Source organism: Oncorhynchus masou, chromosome 29 (assembly GCF_036934945.1).
Source record: "Oncorhynchus masou masou isolate Uvic2021 chromosome 29, UVic_Omas_1.1, whole genome shotgun sequence".
NCBI lineage: Eukaryota > Metazoa > Chordata > Actinopteri > Salmoniformes > Salmonidae > Oncorhynchus > Oncorhynchus masou.
This window is the reverse complement of record NC_088240.1, coordinates 82,898,263-82,920,107: the sequence shown is the minus strand read 5'-3', so window position 1 is coordinate 82,920,107 and position 21,845 is coordinate 82,898,263. Positions and strand designations below refer to the sequence as shown.

At 49.4% G+C, this 21,845-nt stretch overlaps 1 protein-coding gene across 1 annotated transcript; it reads right to left on the bottom strand.

The window, feature by feature from the left end:
• Positions 1-473: 473 nt before the first annotated feature.
• On the bottom strand, positions 474-21,652 carry tex10 (testis expressed 10). Its single transcript, XM_064946583.1, has 17 exons — positions 21,525-21,652; positions 21,025-21,229; positions 20,765-20,952; positions 19,067-19,393; positions 18,766-18,978; positions 18,334-18,580; positions 18,137-18,249; positions 17,530-17,786; positions 17,294-17,429; positions 16,998-17,167; positions 13,692-13,869; positions 11,534-11,622; positions 11,282-11,415; positions 2,891-2,971; positions 2,635-2,819; positions 2,290-2,500; positions 474-1,144 (listed from the first exon to the last, which is right to left on the bottom strand). Exons 2-17 carry the CDS (start codon positions 21,208-21,210, stop codon positions 1,034-1,036), a joined length of 2,826 nt encoding a protein of 941 aa, XP_064802655.1. The 5' UTR covers positions 21,211-21,229; positions 21,525-21,652; the 3' UTR covers positions 474-1,033.
• Between the last annotated feature and the right edge of the window lie 193 nt (positions 21,653-21,845).

Here is a 21,845-nt window from a genome sequence, read left to right as displayed (position 1 = left end):
TGCAGACACACACGCTTCCCGTCAGCCATAACACTTGTACTAGGTTGTAGTCAACTCTACCTCAGTATCTACCTGAGCAGGTTCCCACAGGCATGCATGCCCCTCCCACTTTCCCCCCTCAGCCATAATAGTAGGTACACAGATGTACACAAGGTCATTTAGGTCCAGAGGGTTCTCTGTAGGACTCTGTGGAGGGGGGTATATTTATGCATTTTATACATACTCTGTTACTCTTTAATTCTACATTATACATCACTTTCTGCCTTAAAGAGATAGTTGACTTAAGAGTTAGCCAGATGTGGCACCTCATCAAGATGAACTGTCACTTAAGAAAATGTCGATGCTGTTCACTCTGATGCACTACTGTTGAGACACTATCAGATGTCAAGGCTTTACATTTAGGAATAAATACCAACCTCAATGTTAATGTCTATGTTTTTCTACTCTTTTAGAAAACTTCTCAAATAAATACATTGAGTTTCAGTGACTCCAGCTTTATTTTCTCTTTGTGTAATAAAAACAGTAATCAGTTGAGAAATCCTTTAATTCGGTCTTGGAGATGCAGTGTGTGCAGGTGTTAGTTCCAACCCAGCACTGATTCAGGTGATTAGTTAAAGAAGTATGTTAGTGCTGCACTGTAACTAAAGCCTGTACATCCTTTTATCTCTCCAGGACTAGTGGTGGCCACAATATTTAGCAATATGAAGAAGACAGTTGGTTTTGGGCCAGGAATAAAAGCTGAATGAGGAGGACAGAGAGACCGATGCGGAAGACGGGATGTCGGGTTAGACCAGGGGTGTCAAACTCATTCCGTGGACGACCGAGTGTCTGCAGGTTTTTCATGTTTCCTTTCAATTAAGACAATCAGGTGAGGGGAGTTCCTTACTCATTAGTGACCTTAAGTCATCCATCAAGTACAAGGGTGGAGCGAAAGCCCTCAGACACTATGACCTCCGTGGAATAAGTTTGACATGTGGGTTAGACAGTGGACAGAGAACAGTAAGACGGGCCTGTGGTTGGTTTGGGGCCTAGGTCAGTAGATGTCTCGGAGCCCCAGGTTTCCCCGATGAGTTGCCATGGTTACGCTGTAGCAGTACAGCAGGTCAGTCATCCACTGCTCCTTGGACTCACCTCGACAGTACCTCTGGAACACACACACCATCATTAGAACCTCAGAGAACACACACCACACTTATGTTTTTATTCTAACATGATACTTGTTTAAGCTTCCTTACCACTGTGAGGTCCTGTATAACGTGTTGTAGTAGAGTTGCATTAGCCAGCATGTGGTTGTAGTTGACTGTGTGTGTTTACATTGAGGTTCTGTATAACGTGTTGTAGTAGAGTTGCATTAGCCAGCATGTGGTTGTAGTTGACTGTGTGTGTTTACCGTGAGGTCCTGTATAACGTGTTGTAGTAGAGTTGCGTTTGCCAGCATGTGGTTGAGTAGTTGACTGTGTGTGTTTACCGTGAGGTCCTGTATAATGTGTAGTAGAGTTGCATTAGCCAGCATGTGGTTGTAGTTGACTGTGTGTGTTTACCGTGAGGTCCTGTATAACGTGTTGTAGTAGAGTTGCATTAGCCAGCATGTGGTTGTAGTTGACTGTGTGTGTTTACCGTGAGGTCCTGTATAACGTGTTGTAGTAGAGTTGCGTTTGCCAGCATGTGGTTGAGTAGTTGACTGTGTGTGTTTACCGTGAGGTCCTGTATAATGTGTAGTAGAGTTGCATTAGCCAGCATGTGGTTGTAGTTGACTGTGTGTGTTTACCGTGAGGTTCTGTATAATGTGTAGTAGAGTTGCATTAGCCAGCATGTGGTTGTAGTTGACTGTGTGTGTTTACCGTGAGGTCCTGTATAATGTGTAGTAGAGTTGCATTAGCCAGCACGTGGTTGTAGTTGACTGTGTGTTTACCGTGAGGTCCTGTATAATGTGTAGTAGAGTTGCATTAGCCAGCATGTGGTTGTAGTTGACTGTGTGTGTTTACCGTGAGGTCCTGTATAATGTGTTGTAGTAGAGTTGTGTTTGCCAGCATGTGGTTGTAGTTGACTGTGTGTTTACCGTGAGGTCCTGTATAATGTGTTGTAGTAGAGTTGTGTTTGCCAGCATGTGGTTGTAGTTGACTGTGTGTTTACCGTGAGGTCCTGTATAATGTGTTGTAGTAGAGTTGCGTTTGCCAGCATGTGGTTGAGTAGTTGACTGTGTGTGTTTACCGTGAGGTCCTGTATAATGTGTTGTAGTAAAGTTGCGTTTGCCAGCATGTGGTTGAGTAGATGACTGTGTGTGTTTACCGTGAGGTCCTGTATAATGTGTTGTAGTAGAGTTGCGTTTGCCAGCATGTGGTTGCGAAGCGCTGTGTGCTGCAGCAGCAGGGACAGTATCTGGGCCAGCTGAGGCAGCTCCTCCTCACACAGGTCCCGAACTCGCAATGACTGCAGAACCAACCGCAACAGCCGGGGAATGCTGCTCAGCACTGCCACACACGCGCCCCACACTGCCTCGCTGCAGGGAGAGGGAGAGAAAGGTTGGACACAATCTATACACACACACACATACACCCCACACCACCTCCCTACAGGGAATGATAAAGGTTACACACACAACATGACTGCACAGAGAGGTCACACACAGGCTACCTCTTGTGGTTGTTCTCTGAGGCGGTGTCCTGCTGTAGGGTCAGTAGCAGAGACAGTAGGCTGAGGCAGCAGCGGGACAGGAACCTCAGTAGAGGTTCACTGGGGAGGAAGGACAGGTCCAACAGTCTGGCCACCGCTCTCAACAACCCTGCTGCCATACTGTCTGGTACCACAGACAGACCAGTCTGGGAGGGAGAGACACAGTTACACACACACACACGCACAGAGATGAGTACACACAAGTACACCATCTCACCAGGTTCTTGCAGATGCCGTTCTGCAGCACGTCAAAGCACTGTGAACGAGACCCCAGCGTCTCCAAGCAGTGGCACACTTCCTGTGGGTGGGACATAGACAGTGGTTAAGATCACTTCCTGCTGTTTTAAAGGTCATATTTCACAACATTAATATCATTCATATCAGAGTGTCTCCCGAGTGGCGCAGCAGTCTAAGGCACTGCATCTCAGTAGGCTGGACACATGACATTTTTAACAATGTTTTTTCTAATAAAAACTAGTTCAATGCATCCACGGTGGAGCCCAGTTTCATAATATTACCATATATCCCAGCTGCCTGCCGTAGTTTTGAAGTGTTCACGAAAAAAAATCAGGCCTTATTTTAGGGTATTTTTCACCCTGCCAGCTCCTATTAGTTCTATTGAACACTGTGGCACCAACACACCTTCCGAACGTTCTAATCCCAGTTTATTGTACTTATGTCACAATGCCTGCTTTCCTATTGTTGGCAATGGAGACCTGCACACGTTGTTTATAGTTCAAATGTAAACAACTAAAAATTACTTGTGGAACTCGTCCCATTGTTTACTATAGGGAAATATAGGTATGTCTGTCTATTTTGCCAAATATCTCGCAATGTGTATATTTAGATTTTTAAAAAATTGGACACCATTTTAATCATGAGAATCTCTTCTTTCTAATTATGTAAGGCTGGGCAGTGTATCTCGTTGTCATTAAACGCTATCCCCAAAATACCTTTTGCCCTTGGAACGCCAAGCTCCCCCCATTGTTTTTCTTGTTGTTGAATTTTTACCCCCTTTTCTCCCCAATTTCGTGGTGTCCAATTGTTGTAGTAGCTACTATCTTGTCTCCTCGCTACAACTCCTGTACGGGCTCGGGAGAGACGAAGGTTGAAAGTCATGCGTCCTCCGATACAGAACCCAACCAGCCGTACTGCTTCTTAACACAGCACAGCGCGGAGGAAACACCGTGCACCTGCCAACCTTGGTTAGCGTGCACTGCGCCCGGCCCGCCACAGGAGTCGCTGGTGCGCGATGAGACAAGGACATCCCTACCGACCAAGCCCTCCCTAACCCAGACGACGCTAGGCCAATTGTGCGTCGCCCCATGGACCTCCCGGTCGCGGCCGGTCACGACAGAGCCTGGGCGCGAACCCAGAGTCTCTGATGGCCAGCTGGCGCTGCAGTACAGCGCCCTTAACCTGCGCCACCCGGGAGGCCCCCATTGTTTTCCTATGGAGAAGCATGCTGTTATATTTCGCCAAATATCTTGTGTATATTTAGATTTTCTTCCAATTCGGACACCAATTTAATCATGAGAATCTCCTCTCTCAAATCAGTTGTCCTAAGAACAGATTTTAGTGGTAAAATAAATGAATACAATTTTAGTGCCATTTGGTCGAAATGGAATTCTAAGCATCACTTTAGTCCAAACAGCCTCTGTGAACGTTCCATTCCATTCATTTGCTATGGGCTCGCGCAAGTGTTCCAGCTTAGCCAACGTTCTTTTACCATTTTCAGCCTTGGGCGAATTTTGACTCGTTCTATTGTCCAGCCTAATCTCAGTACAAGAGGCGTCACTACAGTCCCTGGTTCGAATCCAGGCTGTATCACATCCGGCCGTGATTGGGAGTCCCATAGCGCGGCGCACAATTGGCCCAGCGTTGTCCGGGTTTGGCCCACCTTGTAAATAAGAATGTGTTCTTAACATTTCCACTCCTCCACATCCACCAGATACCTCACCTCTCCTCCACATCCACCAGATACCTCTCCTCTCCTCCACCAGATACCTCTCCTCTCCCAGATACCTCTCCTCTCCTCCACATCCACCAGATACCTCTCCTCTCCTCCACATCCACCAGATACCTCTCCTCTCCTCCACATCCACCAGATACCTCTCCTCTCCTCCACCAGATACCTCTCCTCCACCAGATACCTCTCCTCCACATCCACCAGATACCTCTCCTCCCCTCCACATCCACCAGATACCTCTCCTCCCCTCCACATCCACCAGATACCTCTCCTCTCCTCCACCAGATACCTCTCCTCCACATCCATCAGATACCTCTCCTCTCCTCCACATCCACCAGATACCTCTCCTCCACATCCACCAGATACCTCTCCTCTCCTCCACCAGATACCTCTCCTCTCCTCCACATCCACCAGATACCTCTCCTCTCCTCCACATCCACCAGATACCTCTCCTCCCCTCCACATCCACCAGATACCTCTCCTCTCCTCCACATCCACATCCACCAGATACCTCTCCTCTCCTCCACATCCACCAGATGCCTCTCCTCTCCTCCACATCCACCAGATACCTCTCCTCTCCTCCACATCCACCAGATGCCTCTCCTTTCCTCCACATCCACCAGATGCCTCTCCTCTCCTCCACATCCACCAGATACCTCTCCTCTCCTCTCCTCTCCTCTCCTCCACATCCACCAGATACCTCTCCTCTCCTCCACATCCACCAGATACCTCTCCTTTCCTCCACCAGATACCTCTCCTCTCCCAGATACCTCTCCTCTCCTCCACATCCACCAGATACCTCTCCTCTCCTCCACCAGATACCTCTCCTCTCCTCTCCTCCACCAGATACCTCTCCTCTCCCAGATACCTCTCCTTTCCTCCACATCCACCAGATACCTCTCCTCTCCTCTCCTCCACCAGATACCTCTCCTCTCCCAGATACCTCTCCTTTCCTCCACATCCACCAGATACCTCTCCTCTCCTCTCCTCCACCAGATACCTCTCCTCTCCCAGATACCTCTCCTTTCCTCCAAATCCACCAGATACCTCTCCTTTCCTCCACCAGATACCTCTCCTCTCCCAGATACCTCTCCTTTCCTCCACATCCACCAGATGCCTCTCCTTTCCTCCACATCCACCAGATACCTCTCCTTTCCTCCACATCCACCAGATACCTCTCCTTTCCTCCACATCCACCAGATGCCTCTCCTCTCCTCCACATCCACCAGATACCTCTCCTTTCCTCCACATCCACCAGATACCTCTCCTTTCCTCCACATCCACCAGATACCTCTCCTCTCCTCTCCTCTCCTCTCCTCCACATCCACCAGATACCTCTCCTCTCCTCCACATCCACCAGATACCTCTCCTCTCCTCCACCAGATACCTCTCCTTTCCTCCACATCCACCAGATACCTCTCCTTTCCTCCACATCCACCAGATACCTCTCCTTTCCTCCACATCCACCAGATACCTCTCCTCTCCTCCACATCCACCAGATACCTCTCCTCTCCTCATCCACCAGATACCTCTCCTCTCCTCTCCTCCACCAGATACCTCTCCTTTCCTCCACATCCACCAGATACCTCTCCTCTCCTCCACATCCACCAGATACCTCTCCTCTCCTCCACATCCACCAGATACCTCTCCTCTCCTCCACATCCACCAGATACCTCTCCTCTCCTCCACATCCACCAGATACCTCTCCTCTCCTCCACCAGATACCTCTCCTCTCCTCCACATCCACCAGATACCTCTCCTTTCCTCCACATCCACCAGATACCTCTCCTCTCCCAGATACCTCTCCTTTCCTCCACATCCACCAGATACCTCTCCTCTCCTCCACATCCACCAGATACCTCCCCTCTCCTCCACATCCACCAGATACCTCTCCTCTCCTCCACATCCACCAGATACCTCTCCTCTCCTCCACCAGATACCTCTCCTCTCCTCCACATCCACCAGATACCTCTCCTTTCCTCCACATCCACCAGATACCTCTCCTCTCCCAGATACCTCTCCTTTCCTCCACATCCACCAGATACCTCCCCTCTCCTCCACCAGATACCTCTCCTCTCCTCCACATCCACCAGATGCCTCTCCTTTCCTCCACATCCACCAGATACCTCTCCTTTCCTCCACATCCACCAGATACCTCTCCTCTCCTCCACATCCACCAGATACCTCTCCTTTCCTCCACATCCACCAGATACCTCTCCTTTCCTCCACATCCACCAGATACCTCTCCTTTCCTCCACATCCACCAGATACCTCTCCTTTCCTCCACATCCACCAGATACCTCTCCTTTCCTCCACATCCACCAGATACCTCTCCTTTCCTCCACATCCACCAGATACCTCTCCTTTCCTCCACATCCACCAGATACCTCTCCTCTCCTCCACATCCACATCCACCAGATACCTCTCCTCTCCTCCACATCCACCAGATACCTCTCCTCTCCTCCACATCCACCAGATACCTCCCCTCTCCTCCACCAGATACCTCTCCTTTCCTCCACATCCACCAGATACCTCTCCTTTCCTCCACATCCACCAGATACCTCTCCTCTCCTCCACATCCACCAGATACCTCCTCTCTCCTCCACCAGATACCTCCTTTCCTCCACATCCACCAGATACCTCTCCTTTCCTCCACATCCACCAGATACCTCTCCTTTCCTCCACATCCACCAGATACCTCTCCTTTCCTCCACATCCATCCAGATACCTCTCCTCTCCTCCACATCCACCAGATACCTCCTCTCTCCTCCACCAGATACCTCTCCTTTCCTCCACATCCACCAGATACCTCTCCTTTCCTCCACATCCACCAGATACCTCTCCTTTCCTCCACATCCACCAGATACCTCTCCTTTCCTCCACATCCACCAGATACCTCTCCTCTCCTCCACATCCACCAGATACCTCCCCTCTCCTCCACCAGATACCTCTCCTTTCCTCCACATCCACCAGATACCTCTCCTTTCCTCCACATCCACCAGATACCTCTCCTTTCCTCCACATCCATCCAGATACCTCTCCTTTCCTCCACATCCATCCAGATACCTCTCCTTTCCTCCACATCCACCAGATACCTCTCCTTTCCTCCACATCCACCAGATACCTCTCCTTTCCTCCACATCCACCAGATACCTCTCCTTTCCTCCACATCCACCAGATACCTCTCCTTTCCTCCACATCCACCAGATACCTCTCCTCTCCTCCACCAGATACCTCTCCTTTCCTCCACATCCACCAGATACCTCTCCTCTCCTCCACATCCACCAGATACCTCTCCTCTCCTCCACATCCACCAGATACCTCTCCTTTCCTCCACATCCACCAGATACCTCTCCTCTCCTCCACATCCACATCCACCAGATACCTCTCCTCTCCTCCACATCCACCAGATACCTCTCCTCTCCTCCACATCCACCAGATACCTCTCCTCTCCTCCACATCCACCAGATACCTCTCCTTTCCTCCACATCCACCAGATACCTCTCCTCTCCTCCACATCCACCAGATACCTCTCCTCTCCTCTCCTCCACCAGATACCTCTCCTCTCCTCCACATCCACCAGATACCTCTCCTCTCCTCTCCTCTCCTCCACCAGATACCTCTCCTCCCCTCTCCTCCACCAGATATCTCTCCTTTCCTCCACATCCACCAGATACCTCTCCTCTCCTCTCCTCCACCAGATACCCCTCCTCTCCTCTCCTCCACCAGATACCTCTCCTTTCCTCCACATCCACCAGATACCTCTCCTTTCCTCCACATCCACCAGATACCTCTCCTTTCCTCCACATCCACCAGATACCTCCCCTCTCCTCCACCAGATACCTCTCCTCTCCTCCACATCCACCAGATACCTCTCCTTTCCTCCACATCCACCAGATACCTCTCCTTTCCTCCACATCCACCAGATACCTCTCCTCTCCTCCACCAGATACCTCTCCTTTCCTCCACATCCACCAGATACCTCTCCTCTCCTCCACATCCACCAGATACCTCTCCTCTCCTCCACATCCACCAGATACCTCTCCTTTCCTCCACATCCACCAGATACCTCTCCTCTCCTCCACATCCACATCCACCAGATACCTCTCCTCTCCTCCACATCCACCAGATACCTCTCCTCTCCTCCACATCCACCAGATACCTCTCCTTTCCTCCACATCCACCAGATACCTCTCCTCTCCTCCACATCCACCAGATACCTCTCCTCTCCTCCACATCCACCAGATACCTCTCCTCTCCTCCACATCCACCAGATACCTCTCCTTTCCTCCACATCCACCAGATACCTCTCCTTTCCTCCACATCCACCAGATACCTCTCCTTTCCTCCACATCCACCAGATACCTCTCCTTTCCTCCACATCCACCAGATACCTCTCCTTTCCTCCACATCCACCAGATACCTCTCCTTTCCTCCACATCCACCAGATACCTCTCCTCTCATCCACCAGATACCTCTCCTCCACATCCACCAGATACCTCTCCTTTCCTCCACATCCACCAGATACCTCTCATCTCCTCCACATCCACCAGATACCTCTCATCTCCTCCACATCCACCAGATACCTCTCCTTTCCTCCACATCCACCAGATACCTCTCCTCTCCTCCACATCCACCAGATACCTCTCCTTTCCTCCACATCCACCAGATACCTCTCCTCCACCTCCACCAGATACCTCTCCTCTCCTCCACCAGATACCTCTCCTCCACATCCACCAGATACCTCTCCTTTCCTCCACATCCACCAGATACCTCTCCTCTCCTCCACATCCACCAGATACCTCTCCTCTCCTCCACATCCACCAGATACCTCTCCTCCACATCCACCAGATACCTCTCCTCCACATCCACCAGATACCTCTCCTCTCCTCCCCCAGATACCTCTCCTCTCCCAGATACCTCTCCTCTCCTCCACCAGATACCTCTCCTCCACATCCACCAGATACCTCTCCTCCACATCCACCAGATACCTCTCCTCCACATCCACCAGATACCTCTCCTTCACACTCCCCCTTTTCCTAGAAATGAAAGGGTTAAGCGAGGCTCGGTAATGGGAGCTGACGTGGCAGATCTGACAATCTTTTTAAACATTGTTTTATGAGCCCAAACAATCAGGAAGTGTCTGTGTGTAAGGAGGGCGAAATCCAATAGTAGTAATGGCATTATGGAGGGATGGAATTTGAGGACAAATGAAGGAGAGGGACACGTCACTCTAATCAACATCACCCACAACCATTCATCAGACAAACCACATTACACCACACGTGCAAATGTCTACTTAGTTATTTCTATATCTAACAGATGGCCTTTCTCCACACATCCAAGAGATACATAACAGGTTGGGGCCAACAAGTACATTACAATATGTCGTTTTTAGTGCTCCCTACATGCTCTCTGTGTCACTGCTCACACACACACACTGTAGAGAATGACAGAGGGTAGTACAGGTGAGACGAGAGGGCATCACACACACTGTAGAGAGTGACAGAGGGGTACAGGTGAGACGAGAGGACATCACACACACTGTAGAGAGCGACAGAGGGGTACAGGTGAGACGAGAGGACATCACACACACTGTAGAGAGCGACAGAGGGGTACAGGTGAGACGAGAGGGCATCACACACACTGTAGAGAGTGACAGAGGGTTACAGGTGAGACGAGAGGGCATCACACACACACTGTAGAGAGCGACAGAGGGGTACAGGTGAGACGAGAGGGCATCACACACACACTGTAGAGAGCGACAGAGGGGTACAGGTGAGACGAGAGGGCATCACACACACTGTAGAGAGCGACAGAGGGGTACAGGTGAGACGAGAGGGCATCACACACACTGTAGAGAGCGACAGAGGGGTACAGGTGAGACGAGAGGGCATCACACAAACTTTCAGAGGTGAGAAACAATGTTAAACTTTTCCTCATTAACTTCAAATCAAAAGCCAATTTGTCATTACGTTCTATTGAAATGAGGTGTGTTCAATGTGTTAGAATGTGTGTGTGAACCAGCCCCCAGACCTGTGTGCACCTGTTGGCATTCTCTCCTCCATTAAAAACAATCCTGTCTCATTAGTGGAATCAGAGCAGACATGGTCCGTCCCCTAATCCTGTCCCCCCTGCCCCCCCCAACCCTCAGTCTGATTGACTCAGACATGAGATGACCAGGATCTCAGGCTCTAATTGAAGAGCTGAATTAGTGATTATAGCCCCCCCCACACACACACCTCTTGCTTCGGGGCACATTTCCTTTAACGGTAATTTCCAAGCACAAATGTCACACTCCCGTCATGCCACAGGCTCTCATTAGCATTTCTACATTTCCACAGTGCCCGATAACCACGCAGACACAGCCTGCGCAACGCGATAAAGGTTCCCCTCTCGGCCAGCGTGGCCAGATAAAGCATCCCCCCTCTGAGCCCTGTGTGTGACACCAGGGGGAACTAAATAACTGACACAGTGTCCAGAACACCTCTCACAGGTACACTACACTGGCAGAAGTGCTCAGTCTCCATCTCGGTCGCTGTCTTTCTCTTTCCACATTTAGACCTCTCATTCACCGTCTCTGTCACAACAGTCACTTATAAAGCCCTGCTAGGTGTTCTGAGTGAGGTGTGTCCTGACCTCCACCACGTCCCAGTGGTGTGTGAATTGCTCCAGGGGGGTGGGGTAGAGACTGAGGGGGGAGAGGGGGGAGGGAGGGAGCACGCTCTCATCCCCAGCCTCCTGCAGGGTGGCCAGCTCATCAGACGAAAACCCTGAAAGAGAGAAAGATTGGTAAGTTTTCTTGGAGTGTACTTCTTCAAGAACCTGAATATTCATCACATCTGCTGACCAGATACCAGTGAGACAGGAAATGTGAGGGCGGAGCCTGACCTGTGAGGGTGGAGAACAGGAAGCTGATGTAGTCAACATCACGCAGGGTCGCGTCCTGAGACCCCACTGACCAGCCACTCAAAGAGGACCTGAAACACACACAGGTTACAATGGAGAGAGAGAGGACGGTCTGGAGTGTTGGTGGAGTGAGAGAGGACGGTCTGGAGTGTTGGTGGAGTGAGAGAGGACGGTCTGGAGTGTTGGTGGAGAGAGAGAGGACGGTCTGGAGTGTTGGTGGAGTGAGAGAGGACGGTCTGGAGTGTTGGTGGAGTGAGAGAGGACGGTCTGGAGTGTTGGTGGAGTGAGAGGACGGTCTGGAGTGTTGGTGGAGTGAGAGAGGACGGTCTGGAGTGTTGGTGGAGTGAGAGAGGACGGTCTGGAGTGTTGGTGGAGAGAGAGAGGACGGTCTGGAGTGTTGGTGGAGAGAGAGAGGACGGTCTGGAGTGTTGGTGGAGTGAGAGAGGACGGTCTGGAGTGTTGGTGGAGTGAGAGAGGACGGTCTGGAGTGTTGGTGGAGAGAGAGAGGACGGTCTGGAGTGTTGGTGGAGAGAGAGAGGACGGTCTGGAGTGTTGGTGGAGTGAGAGAGGACGGTCTGGAGTGTTGGTGGAGAGAGAGAGGACGGTCTGGAGTGTTGGTGGAGTGAGAGAGGACGGTCTGGAGTGTTGGTGGAGTGAGAGAGGACGGTCTGGAGTGTTGGTGGAGTGAGAGAGGACGGTCTGGAGTGTTGGTGGGAGAGAGAGGACGGTCTGGAGTGTTGGTGGAGTGAGAGAGGACGGTCTGGAGTGTTGGTGGAGAGAGAGAGGACGGTCTGGAGTGTTGGTGGAGAGAGAGAGGACGGTCTGGAGTGTTGGTGGAGTGAGAGAGGACGGTCTGGAGTGTTGGTGGAGAGAGAGAGGACGGTCTGGAGTGTTGGTGGAGAGAGAGAGGACGGTCTGGAGTGTTGGTGGAGTGAGAGAGGACGGTCTGGAGTGTTGGTGGAGAGATAACTAAAGCCCTCTTACAGGATGGACGATTGTTCCAGATTGTTTTCTGACGATATGGATCACACTTGTCGATTACTGTAGGCTTACCTGGAACTGACCACATTAAACAGAATCAAGTTTTCCCCGAGCGCACACACAGAGACAGAGAGACAGAGAGACACAGAGACAGAGAGACAGAGAGACAGAAGACTGTGCGCAGGGTGGGGTTCGGAGGACGAAGAGGAAGGGGGGTCAGAGATGAATACATGTTCTGTAACATTAGAGACACGTGACTGGACATTTCTGCCACATTCCACCCAACCCCTAGTCTCTACACACACACACACACACAACCCCTAGTCTCTACACACACACACACACACACACCCTAGTCTCTACACACACACACACACAGCCCCAACCCCTAGTCTCTACACACACACACACTGCTCCAACCCCTAGTCTCTACACACACACACACACACACACACACTGTCCCAACCCCTAGTCTCTACACACACACACACACACACACACACTGCCCCAACCCCTAGTCAGGTGTGTGTGTGTAACACTAACCCAGAGAAACACTGGGTGTCTTACAAATACACACACACTTGCTGGCGATGAACACTGATGACATCATAGCGTTATGCAAGGCCGGATGCGTGTGAGAAATCATGACCAAACAGCAGAACATTGCTATGCTCACACACAACAGCACACTAAAGGACCAACACGGCCATCTAAAGGTCCAGTGAACTATAAATTCAGCATCAGGCACCGTTATAAACCATGAGCTCATGACACTGATCTTGTGCCACAACCCTCGACGTGCCTTAATTGGTTGATTGTTTGATTCCATTAAGCTGGCGAACCATCGGTCTGCTGTCTCCCCTCTCTAACCAGGAATGACTGACGGCTCTCGCTCACTCACACTTTTATGAATTGAAAATTCTCTTCAGAACATTTTTCAGTGCAAGAGAAACGATGTCAAACCGTAAAGGCCACGTGATGTTGGTCTGCCCTGGATATCATCTAGATGTTGAGGATGAAACCTCAACGCTCAAACGTTGTTTAAGTTTAAACCACATGGCACATGACTCTCACATTTGTGTGACACAGGGACCCTGTAAGAACATTGGGTTAGTGACAGAGTCTCTGACCTGTAGCTTTGAGAGGTTGCTGGGGTTACCTGAGGTGTATGATGCGTATGAGGGAGGCGGCCAGGCCGGCAGAGACGCGTCCCGCAGTGCAGCAGCGACTCAGATTGGCCAACAGACCCTGTGACATCACAGGCAGGAAGTAGAGTAGCTGGACCAATCGCTGCTGAGATTCAGCCGGTAACAATACCACACTGCCCTCCTGTGGGTCTACACACACACACACACACACACACACACACACACACAAACTCTACAACAGCGGTTCTCAACTGGTCGTCTTAGGACCCATATTGAACCAGGTTGTCAGTCTTGACCCAATATTCGCGTCGAGAAAAATCAAAAAAAGTCAAAATACAATTTGGAAAACTATTTTTAATTCTATGTTGATATTAAATGTAGCAATTATATGACAAGGGAACAACATTCCCACCTCTTTCATTCTCAATAATTACATTGTGCCCATATTCTTGATTAAGAATTTAAATAAACTCCCTGGTTTGAAACCACAAAATCAACAAAAATGCTGCTAAAGGCTTTATATAAAAAAATACTGTGATTGAAGAACACTTTTCCAGAGATTAAATTATTTCGAAATTTATTATCAACTCTATACACTTTCTACCTTGTTAAAGCCGTTAAAGTTCAAACTGTAGTATTATTTCACCAGTTTGGCTGCTCTACACATCACCAACTACAGCTCATACACTACAGCAGAGGAGGGCAACTACAGCTCATACACTATAGCAGAGGAGGGCAACTACAGCTCATACACTATAGCAGAGGAGGGCAACCTCAGCTCATACACTATAGCAGAGGAGGGCAACCTCAGCTCATACACTATAGCAGAGGAGGGCAACTACAGCTCATACACTATAGCAGAGGAGGGCAACCTCAGCTCATACACTATAGCAGAGGAGGGCAACCTCAGCTCATACACTATAGCAGAGGAGGGCAACCTCAGCTCATACACTATAGCAGAGGAGGGCAACTACAGCTCATACACTATAGCAGAGGAGGGCAACCTCAGCTCATACACTATAGCAGAGGAGGGCAACTGTGGTCCTGTAGAAACTTAGCTCCTGTCCAATACGCCCCATCATTAGAGTCACCTGTAACCATCAAGCCCTTGATGAGCTGAATCTGGTGTGTTACTGCTGGGCTGGAACAAAAGCTTGCACTCCTGTACCTATCCAGGACCATGGTGTTGTAAATACACACACCGTACCTAGCAACAAGAAGCCAATTGTGACGTAAAGAGTGAATGGACTATCCATCACCAGTTTATGGTCTAAGAAAGAAAATCATCAAACAGAGAGAGATAAAGAGAGAGCAAGAGAGATAAAGGGAGAGAGAGTAGTAATGATCAGATAGTCTGTATTATGTTATGTTGGCTGCTGACGCACATTGCTGATGTCACAGACCATTCAGACAAACAGAGTCTTGTGATGGTGAATCGCCCACTCCGTCTTCCCTAGGGCCTTTAATCATAACACAAACCCCCTCACCCTCCCCACTCCGTCTTCCCTAGGGCCTTTAATCATAACACAAACCCCTTCACCCTCCCCAGTTCTGTCTTCTCTGGGGCCTTTAATCATAACACAAACCCCCTCACCCTCCCCAGTTCTGTCTTCTCTGGGGCCTTTAATCATAACACAAACCCCTTCACCCTCCCCAGTTCTGTCTTCTCTGGGGCCTTTAATCATAACACAAACCCCCTCACCCTCCCCAGTTCTGTCTTCTCTGGGGCCTTTAATTATAACACAAACCCCTTCACCCTCCCCAGTTCTGTCTTCTCTGGGGCCTTTAATCATAACACAAACCCCTTCACCCTCCCCAGTTCTGTCTTCTCTGGGGCCTTTAATTATAACACAAACCCCTTCACCCTCCCCAGTTCTGTCTTCTCTGGGGCCTTTAATTATAACACAAACCCCCTCACCCTCTCCAGTTCTGTCTTCCCTAGGGCCTTTAATTATAACAAACCCCCTCACCCTCCCCAGTTCTGTCTTCTCTGGGGCCTTTAATCATAACACAAACCCCTCACCCTCCCCAGTTCTGTCTTCTCTGGGGCCTTTAATCATAACACAAACCCCTTCACCCTCCCCAGTTCTGTCTTCCCTAGGGCCTTTAATCATAACACAAACCCCCTCACCAGTTGTCTTCCCTAGGGCCTTTAATCATAACACAAACCCCTTCACCCTCCCCAGTTCTGTCTTCTCTGCGGCCTTTAATCATAACACAAACCCCTTCACCCTCCCCAGTTCTGTCTTCCCTAGGGCCTTTAATTATAACACAAACCCCCTCACCCTCCCCAGTTCTGTCTTCCCTAGGGCCTTTAATTATAACACAAACCCCCTCCCCCTCCCCAGTTCTGTCTTCTCTGGGGCCTTTAATCATAACACAAACCCCCTCATTCTCCCCAGTTCTGTCTTCTCTGGGGCCTTTAATTATAACACAAACCCCCTCACCAGTTGTCTTCCCTAGGGCCTTTAATCATAACAAACCCCCTCACCCTCCCCAGTTCTGTCTTCTCTGGGGCCTTTAATTATAACACAAACCCCCTCACCAGTTGTCTTCCCTAGGGCCTTTAATCATAACAAACCCCCTCACCCTCCCCAGTTCTGTCTTCTCTGGGGCCTTTAATTATAACACAAACCCCCTCACCAGTTGTCTTCCCTAGGGCCTTTAATCATAACACAAACCCCTTCACCCTCCCCAGTTCTGTCTTCTCTGGGGCCTTTAATCATAACACAAACCCCTTCACCCTCCCCAGTTCTGTCTTCCCTAGGGCCTTTAATTATAACACAAACCCCCTCACCAGTTGTCTTCCCTAGGGCCTTTAATCATAACACAAACCCCTTCACCCTCCCCAGTTCTGTCTTCTCTGGGGCCTTTAATCATAACACAAACCCCTTCACCCTCCCCAGTTCTGTCTTAGCTTATATTACAATATAGGTGCCCTCCACCACCCACAACCTCCACCCCTTTTAACTGATACACCTCCAACCTTTGTCTCTAGCTTGTACAACATGCTTCCCCTCTCGCTCCTGCTATGGAGTTCAGATGGACCTTTACTGCCCCCCAGTGGAGAAACATAGAAAACATCTCCAAAGGGTACATTGTCATTTAGGTATTTTCTAGCATGGCCATTTAGTGACTACCTGTTTAATACCGATCTGCCCGACTGTTATAAGTTGAGCTTCACATGTGTTTTTTGTTGTTGTATATACACCGTAGAGCCTGCATACAGGTGTGTGTGTGTGTATTCACCGTAGAGCCTGCATACAGGTGTGTGTGTATTCACCGTAGAGCCTGCATACAGGTGTGTGTGTATTCACCATAGAGCCTGCATGCATGCGTGTGTAGGGAGTTCAGCAGGGCCTTGTTCCCGCGGGAGGCAGCAGACTGGATAGAGAGCAGGAGCCTGTCTGAGAGGGCAGGGTTACGGTGGCCCAGCTGGGACAACTGGAGCGGTAGAGCAGCCAGCCACCGAGACAACACTCTACTCCTGAAGGGGCAGACCGAAGAGGAAGAAAGACATTTAGGAGCAGAGTAGTCTACCCTGCAGACTTGGTTATGCCTACATATATCTTTGGTTATTTGGTACAGTAAACAGAACGTGTGTGTGTGTTACCTGGCGATGTGTGTGTGGTTGTGTTCCTGTAGGTACAGTCTGCTGTAGAAGGAAAGTAGCAGTGTTCTGGTCTGCAGATTCAGGTTCATCTGCTGGTACTGAACATACACCGCCTGTAACAGATCCTCCGTCACCGCTACACACACCACCGGTTAGGACGCCAGACATGTGAAAACCATTTAAGATGAACTCATAACTGCACCCTTGACTGCCCACACAAACCCACACAGTCTTACCCCTGCTGCGTTGTGTGATGACCATTCTCCAGACAGTCTCCAGGAGTGTATGTAGGTGTCTTTGGCTCAGCTTGGCCCCACTGGACAGAGTCTCTTGGACAAACCCTCTCAGAGGCATCAGCCACTCAGCATCGGGCTCCTGGGCTTGCCCCTCCCTCTGGCTGAGGGTAACCATGGAAACCATGACCTGGCAGAGCAGCACGTTCAGAGCCAAGGGTTCCACTGTCTGCCCTGGGATTGTGGTGGACTGCTTACTCCTGAAACACCACACCCAAACACACACACTTTTAATTATGTCCCCCCCCAGTAATTTTGTGCTGATATTATATATCATAATTGGTAATAGCTCAAACTGTTCAATGGTTATAGCAAATATTTTGGAAGAAAACAGAAACCACGGTTTATCCTAACCGCTAATAGCTGAAATTGAAACGTGGTTCTATGACTAAGCAGAGCATTCAGTTGACTATAGACCAGATGTTTTTCCCCCCAGAGTTTCTCTCACGACCCCATTTTCAAATCAGGCCACACATATGGGGTAGCGACCCCTAGTTTGGGAAACGCTGGAGTACCTACACATACACCAAGAGCCCTAGCACCACCTCACCTCTTGGGGTCTGTCTTCCGCCTTTGTTTAGGGGTGTCCAGATTTCCATAGGGGAAGTTCTTCATGAAGTGCTGCTTAAAGTCCCCCAGGTACTCACTGCGAAACCACACATCCTAAACACACAAACACCAGTGTTAATAGAACAAAGGTAACCACACATGTTACACTGAGAGAGAAGACCTGTGTGTGTGTGTTACCAGTGTATCCTGGTATTCTCTCTGTGGCGCCAGCTTGCGTAGCAGCTGTAGTATGGAGAGGACCTGGTACATCAGTGACATGGCGTCGGGGGTGAGGAGATGAGCACTGTCAGTCTTGCTCCGGTCGCTGGCACTAGCCTCTACCCAGACGTCTAGTAGAAGGGGCACCAGGGTGGAGGCAAAGCCCCGTACAGCCTCCCCTGTGCCCAGCCCCTCACTCACCCCAGCCCCAGGCTCAGTCTCCGGCCTACAAATACAGTGGAGGAAAGGGACAGATGATGAGCCGGACAGGAGAGTAAGTCAGCAGAGTGTGTGTGTGTGTATATATGCTTGTTAATGGTGTGTGTGTGTGTGTGTGTGTATGTATGCTTGTTAATGAAGTGTGTGTGTGTATATGCTTGTTAATGAAGTGTGTGTCTGTGATGTGTGTACCTGAGTTTGAAGGTGGAATGCGGAGTGGGCATGGCTCCTGAATGTTCAAACACCTGAAATCCACCTTTTCTGTAGGTAAGCTCCTCCCAGTTGAGCTCCAAAGGTGTGTTAGCTCCTCCTTGTCCATTCAAGACACTGAACATGTCACCTGAGACACATGCAACCCCCTCCTCCGCTCGCCTCTCAACTACCGCCTGAAGAAAACGCCCCAGTCTGGAAAACACAAACACAAAGGTCACGCCAGAAAAATACATGTACACACCTATAGGACACTGCTAACTCATTGCAAGTGTATGAATACCTGAGCAGCACTGTGAGTCTCCACTGCTGACCAGTCACGTTCCTGTTAGGGTTGACTGACAGGGCCCAGCTCCTCCCCTTCCCCTCCTGCCCCTTACTTGCCCCGCCCCCAGTACTTCTGTGTGAGATCAGCTCCAGGAAGTTGGTGAGCAGCAGGGCGGGACGAGCGGCCAGCAGGGCAGGATAGTGGTCCAGCAAAACGTCGAGGACTTTCAGGGCATCCTCCTGGATACCCGTCTCGATGTGGGTCATGGCACAGGAGAGGTGGGCAGAGAGGAGAGGGAAGAATGGAGACGTCCGCTCCGCTGGCACACTCTGGGCTATGAACCTGGGCAGGGCACGGAGAGGGTAGAGGTTAGGGAGGTACACTAGTAGCAGGAGAGTTTCTGGTTCAAACCTCATATTAGGTAGGAAGGTGCGACAGTAGAAGAACTGGCATTAAGGCACTTCTCCAAGGACTGTGCTGCTCTCAAGTGGTGTATGGTTTTGTGGGTGTTGGAGAACAAACACTGTGGACACTGTGTTAACAAACCTCGAAATGAGCTTCAATGCCATACAACACTCCCTCCATTGCCTCCAACTGCTCTTAAAACGCTAGTAAAACTAAATGCATGCTCTTCAACCGATCGCTGCCATTACCAGCCCGCCCGACCAGCATCACTACTCTGGACGGTTCTGACTTAGAATATGTGGACAACTACAAATACCTAGGTGTCTGGTTAGACTGTACACTCTCCTTCCAGACTCATATTAAACATCTCCAATCCAAAATTAAATCTAGAATCGGCTTCCTATTTCGCAACAAAGCCTCCTTCACTCACGCTGCAAAAAATACCCCCGTATCCTACCGATACGCAACGATATAATTGACAAAATAGCCTCCAACACTCTACACAGCAAACTGGATGCAGTCTATCACAGTGCCATCCGTTTTGTCACCAAAGCGCCATATACCACCCACCACTGCGACCTGTATGCTCTCGTCGGCTGGCCCTTGTTACATATTCATCGCCAGACCCACTGGCTCCAGGTCATCTATAAGTTTTTGCTAGGTAAAGCTTGGCCTTATCTCAGCTCACTGGTCACCATAACACCCACCCGTAGCACGCACTCCAGCAGGTATATCTCACTGGTCACCCCCAAAGCCAATTCCTTCTTTGGCTGCCTTTCCTTCCAGTTCTCTGCTGCCAATAACTGGAACGAAGTGCAAAAATCACTGAAGCTGAAGACTCATATCTCCCTCTCTAACTTTAAGCACCAGCTGTCAGAGCAGCTCGCAGATCACTGTACATAGCCCATCGGTAATTAGCCCATCCAACTACCTCATCCCCATACTACTCCTTTGGACCCCAGTATCTCTACTTACACACTCATCTTCTGCATATCTATCACTCCAGTGTTTAATTGCTATATTGTAATTATTTCACCACTGTGGTCTATTTATTGCCTTATCTCCTTACTTTATTTACACACACTGTATATAGATTTTTCTATTGTGTTATTGACTGTGCTTTTGTTTATCCTATGTGTAACTCTGTGTTGTTTTTTGTCACACTGCTTTGCTTTATTTTGGCCAGGTCGTAGTTGTAAATGCGAACTTGTTCTCAACTGGTCTACCTGGTTAAATAAAGGTGAAATATATATATTTTTAAAGACCTGAAGACAAATTCCCACTGTCATAACAAAATACTTTTCTAACCTGAGCAGGCGTGTGGCAGACATCCGTACATTCGGGTCCTTGTCTGTGAAGACGGCAGCAGCCTCGCTGAGCAGACTGGAGAGGTGTTGGTCTAACTCTGAGGGGTGAAGGGTCAGCAGCTCCCTCAGTCCCACAAGAGCTCCCTGTTTCACTGTACCACTGTAGTGATGCAGCTGGGACAACAGGTCCTAGAGGAGGGGAGGCACACAGCATAAGGTACAGTAGAGGAGTGAGTGTGTTTGTGTGTCTGTGTTACCTACCTTGATGTTGAGCTTCCGGTGTGTGGTGGGTGCATTAGCATCTTTCTTCAGCTGTTCAGCTAGGTTTATTCCCTTGGTGCGGAAGTTGATGTTGGTGGCGTTGTCAGCTTTAGGCTTGGTCTTCCCCACCTTCAGCTTGACCTTCTGGAAGTCATCCTGCCTCTTCTTCTTCTTGCACTTGGTCATCTCTGCAGGATAGGACGATCTGTGGAGAGAAACGTGGGGAACATCTTAAATTGCAACCAATTCTCTAATATAGTTCACTACTTCTGTTCTAACCAGAGCCAAACAGGGTTGATATTGATAAAGTGGTTCACTATATGGGGAACATGGTGCCATTTGACACAATAACGAAGTGTGTGCTAGTGTTGGACCAGGAGACTACAATCAGTGGGCAGCAGTGAGTTTGCAAGCCAGCAAGCGATCGGCTCAAACACAGAATCTATGAGCAGTAAAACCCAGAATAATTGATTGCGTTATTGCGTAATAATAATACCCACGTGTGTTGACACTGTCAGAAATAATTGTGCATGCAGTAGCCTTCCCGCGCCGAATGTAGCTTTTGAAGACGGTCAATCAGCAAAACAAAGCTCGTGCTGTTTCTTTACAAACATGGGCTTTTCTCTTTGATACGACAACTAGCTAAGCTGTCTTCACATTTGCCTGCAACATTTGTTTGTTTTTTCCTGTTCTCAATTTCACGTCTACATATAGCAGTGTTTTATTGCAACTTGTGTAAAGGATACATTTTTTTCATTTGAAATGTATGTCGTTCTTATCTTTTAATATTATTTCTTTAATTTGAACTCAAATTTCCGAGT

Excerpts from the sequence above, each read along its gene's own strand:
- tex10 (XM_064946583.1), bottom strand. The coding sequence starts at position 21,210 with ATGACCAAGTGCAAGAAGAAGAAGAGGCAGGATGACTTCCAGAAGGTC. Across the intron at positions 17,168-17,293 it reads AACCACACACACATCGCCAG|GAGTAGAGTGTTGTCTCGGT; the intron begins GTAACACACACA and ends CTGCCCCTTCAG. Across the intron at positions 13,870-16,997 it reads GCATGCATGCAGGCTCTATG|ACCCACAGGAGGGCAGTGTG; the intron begins GTGAATACACAC and ends GTGTGTGTGTAG.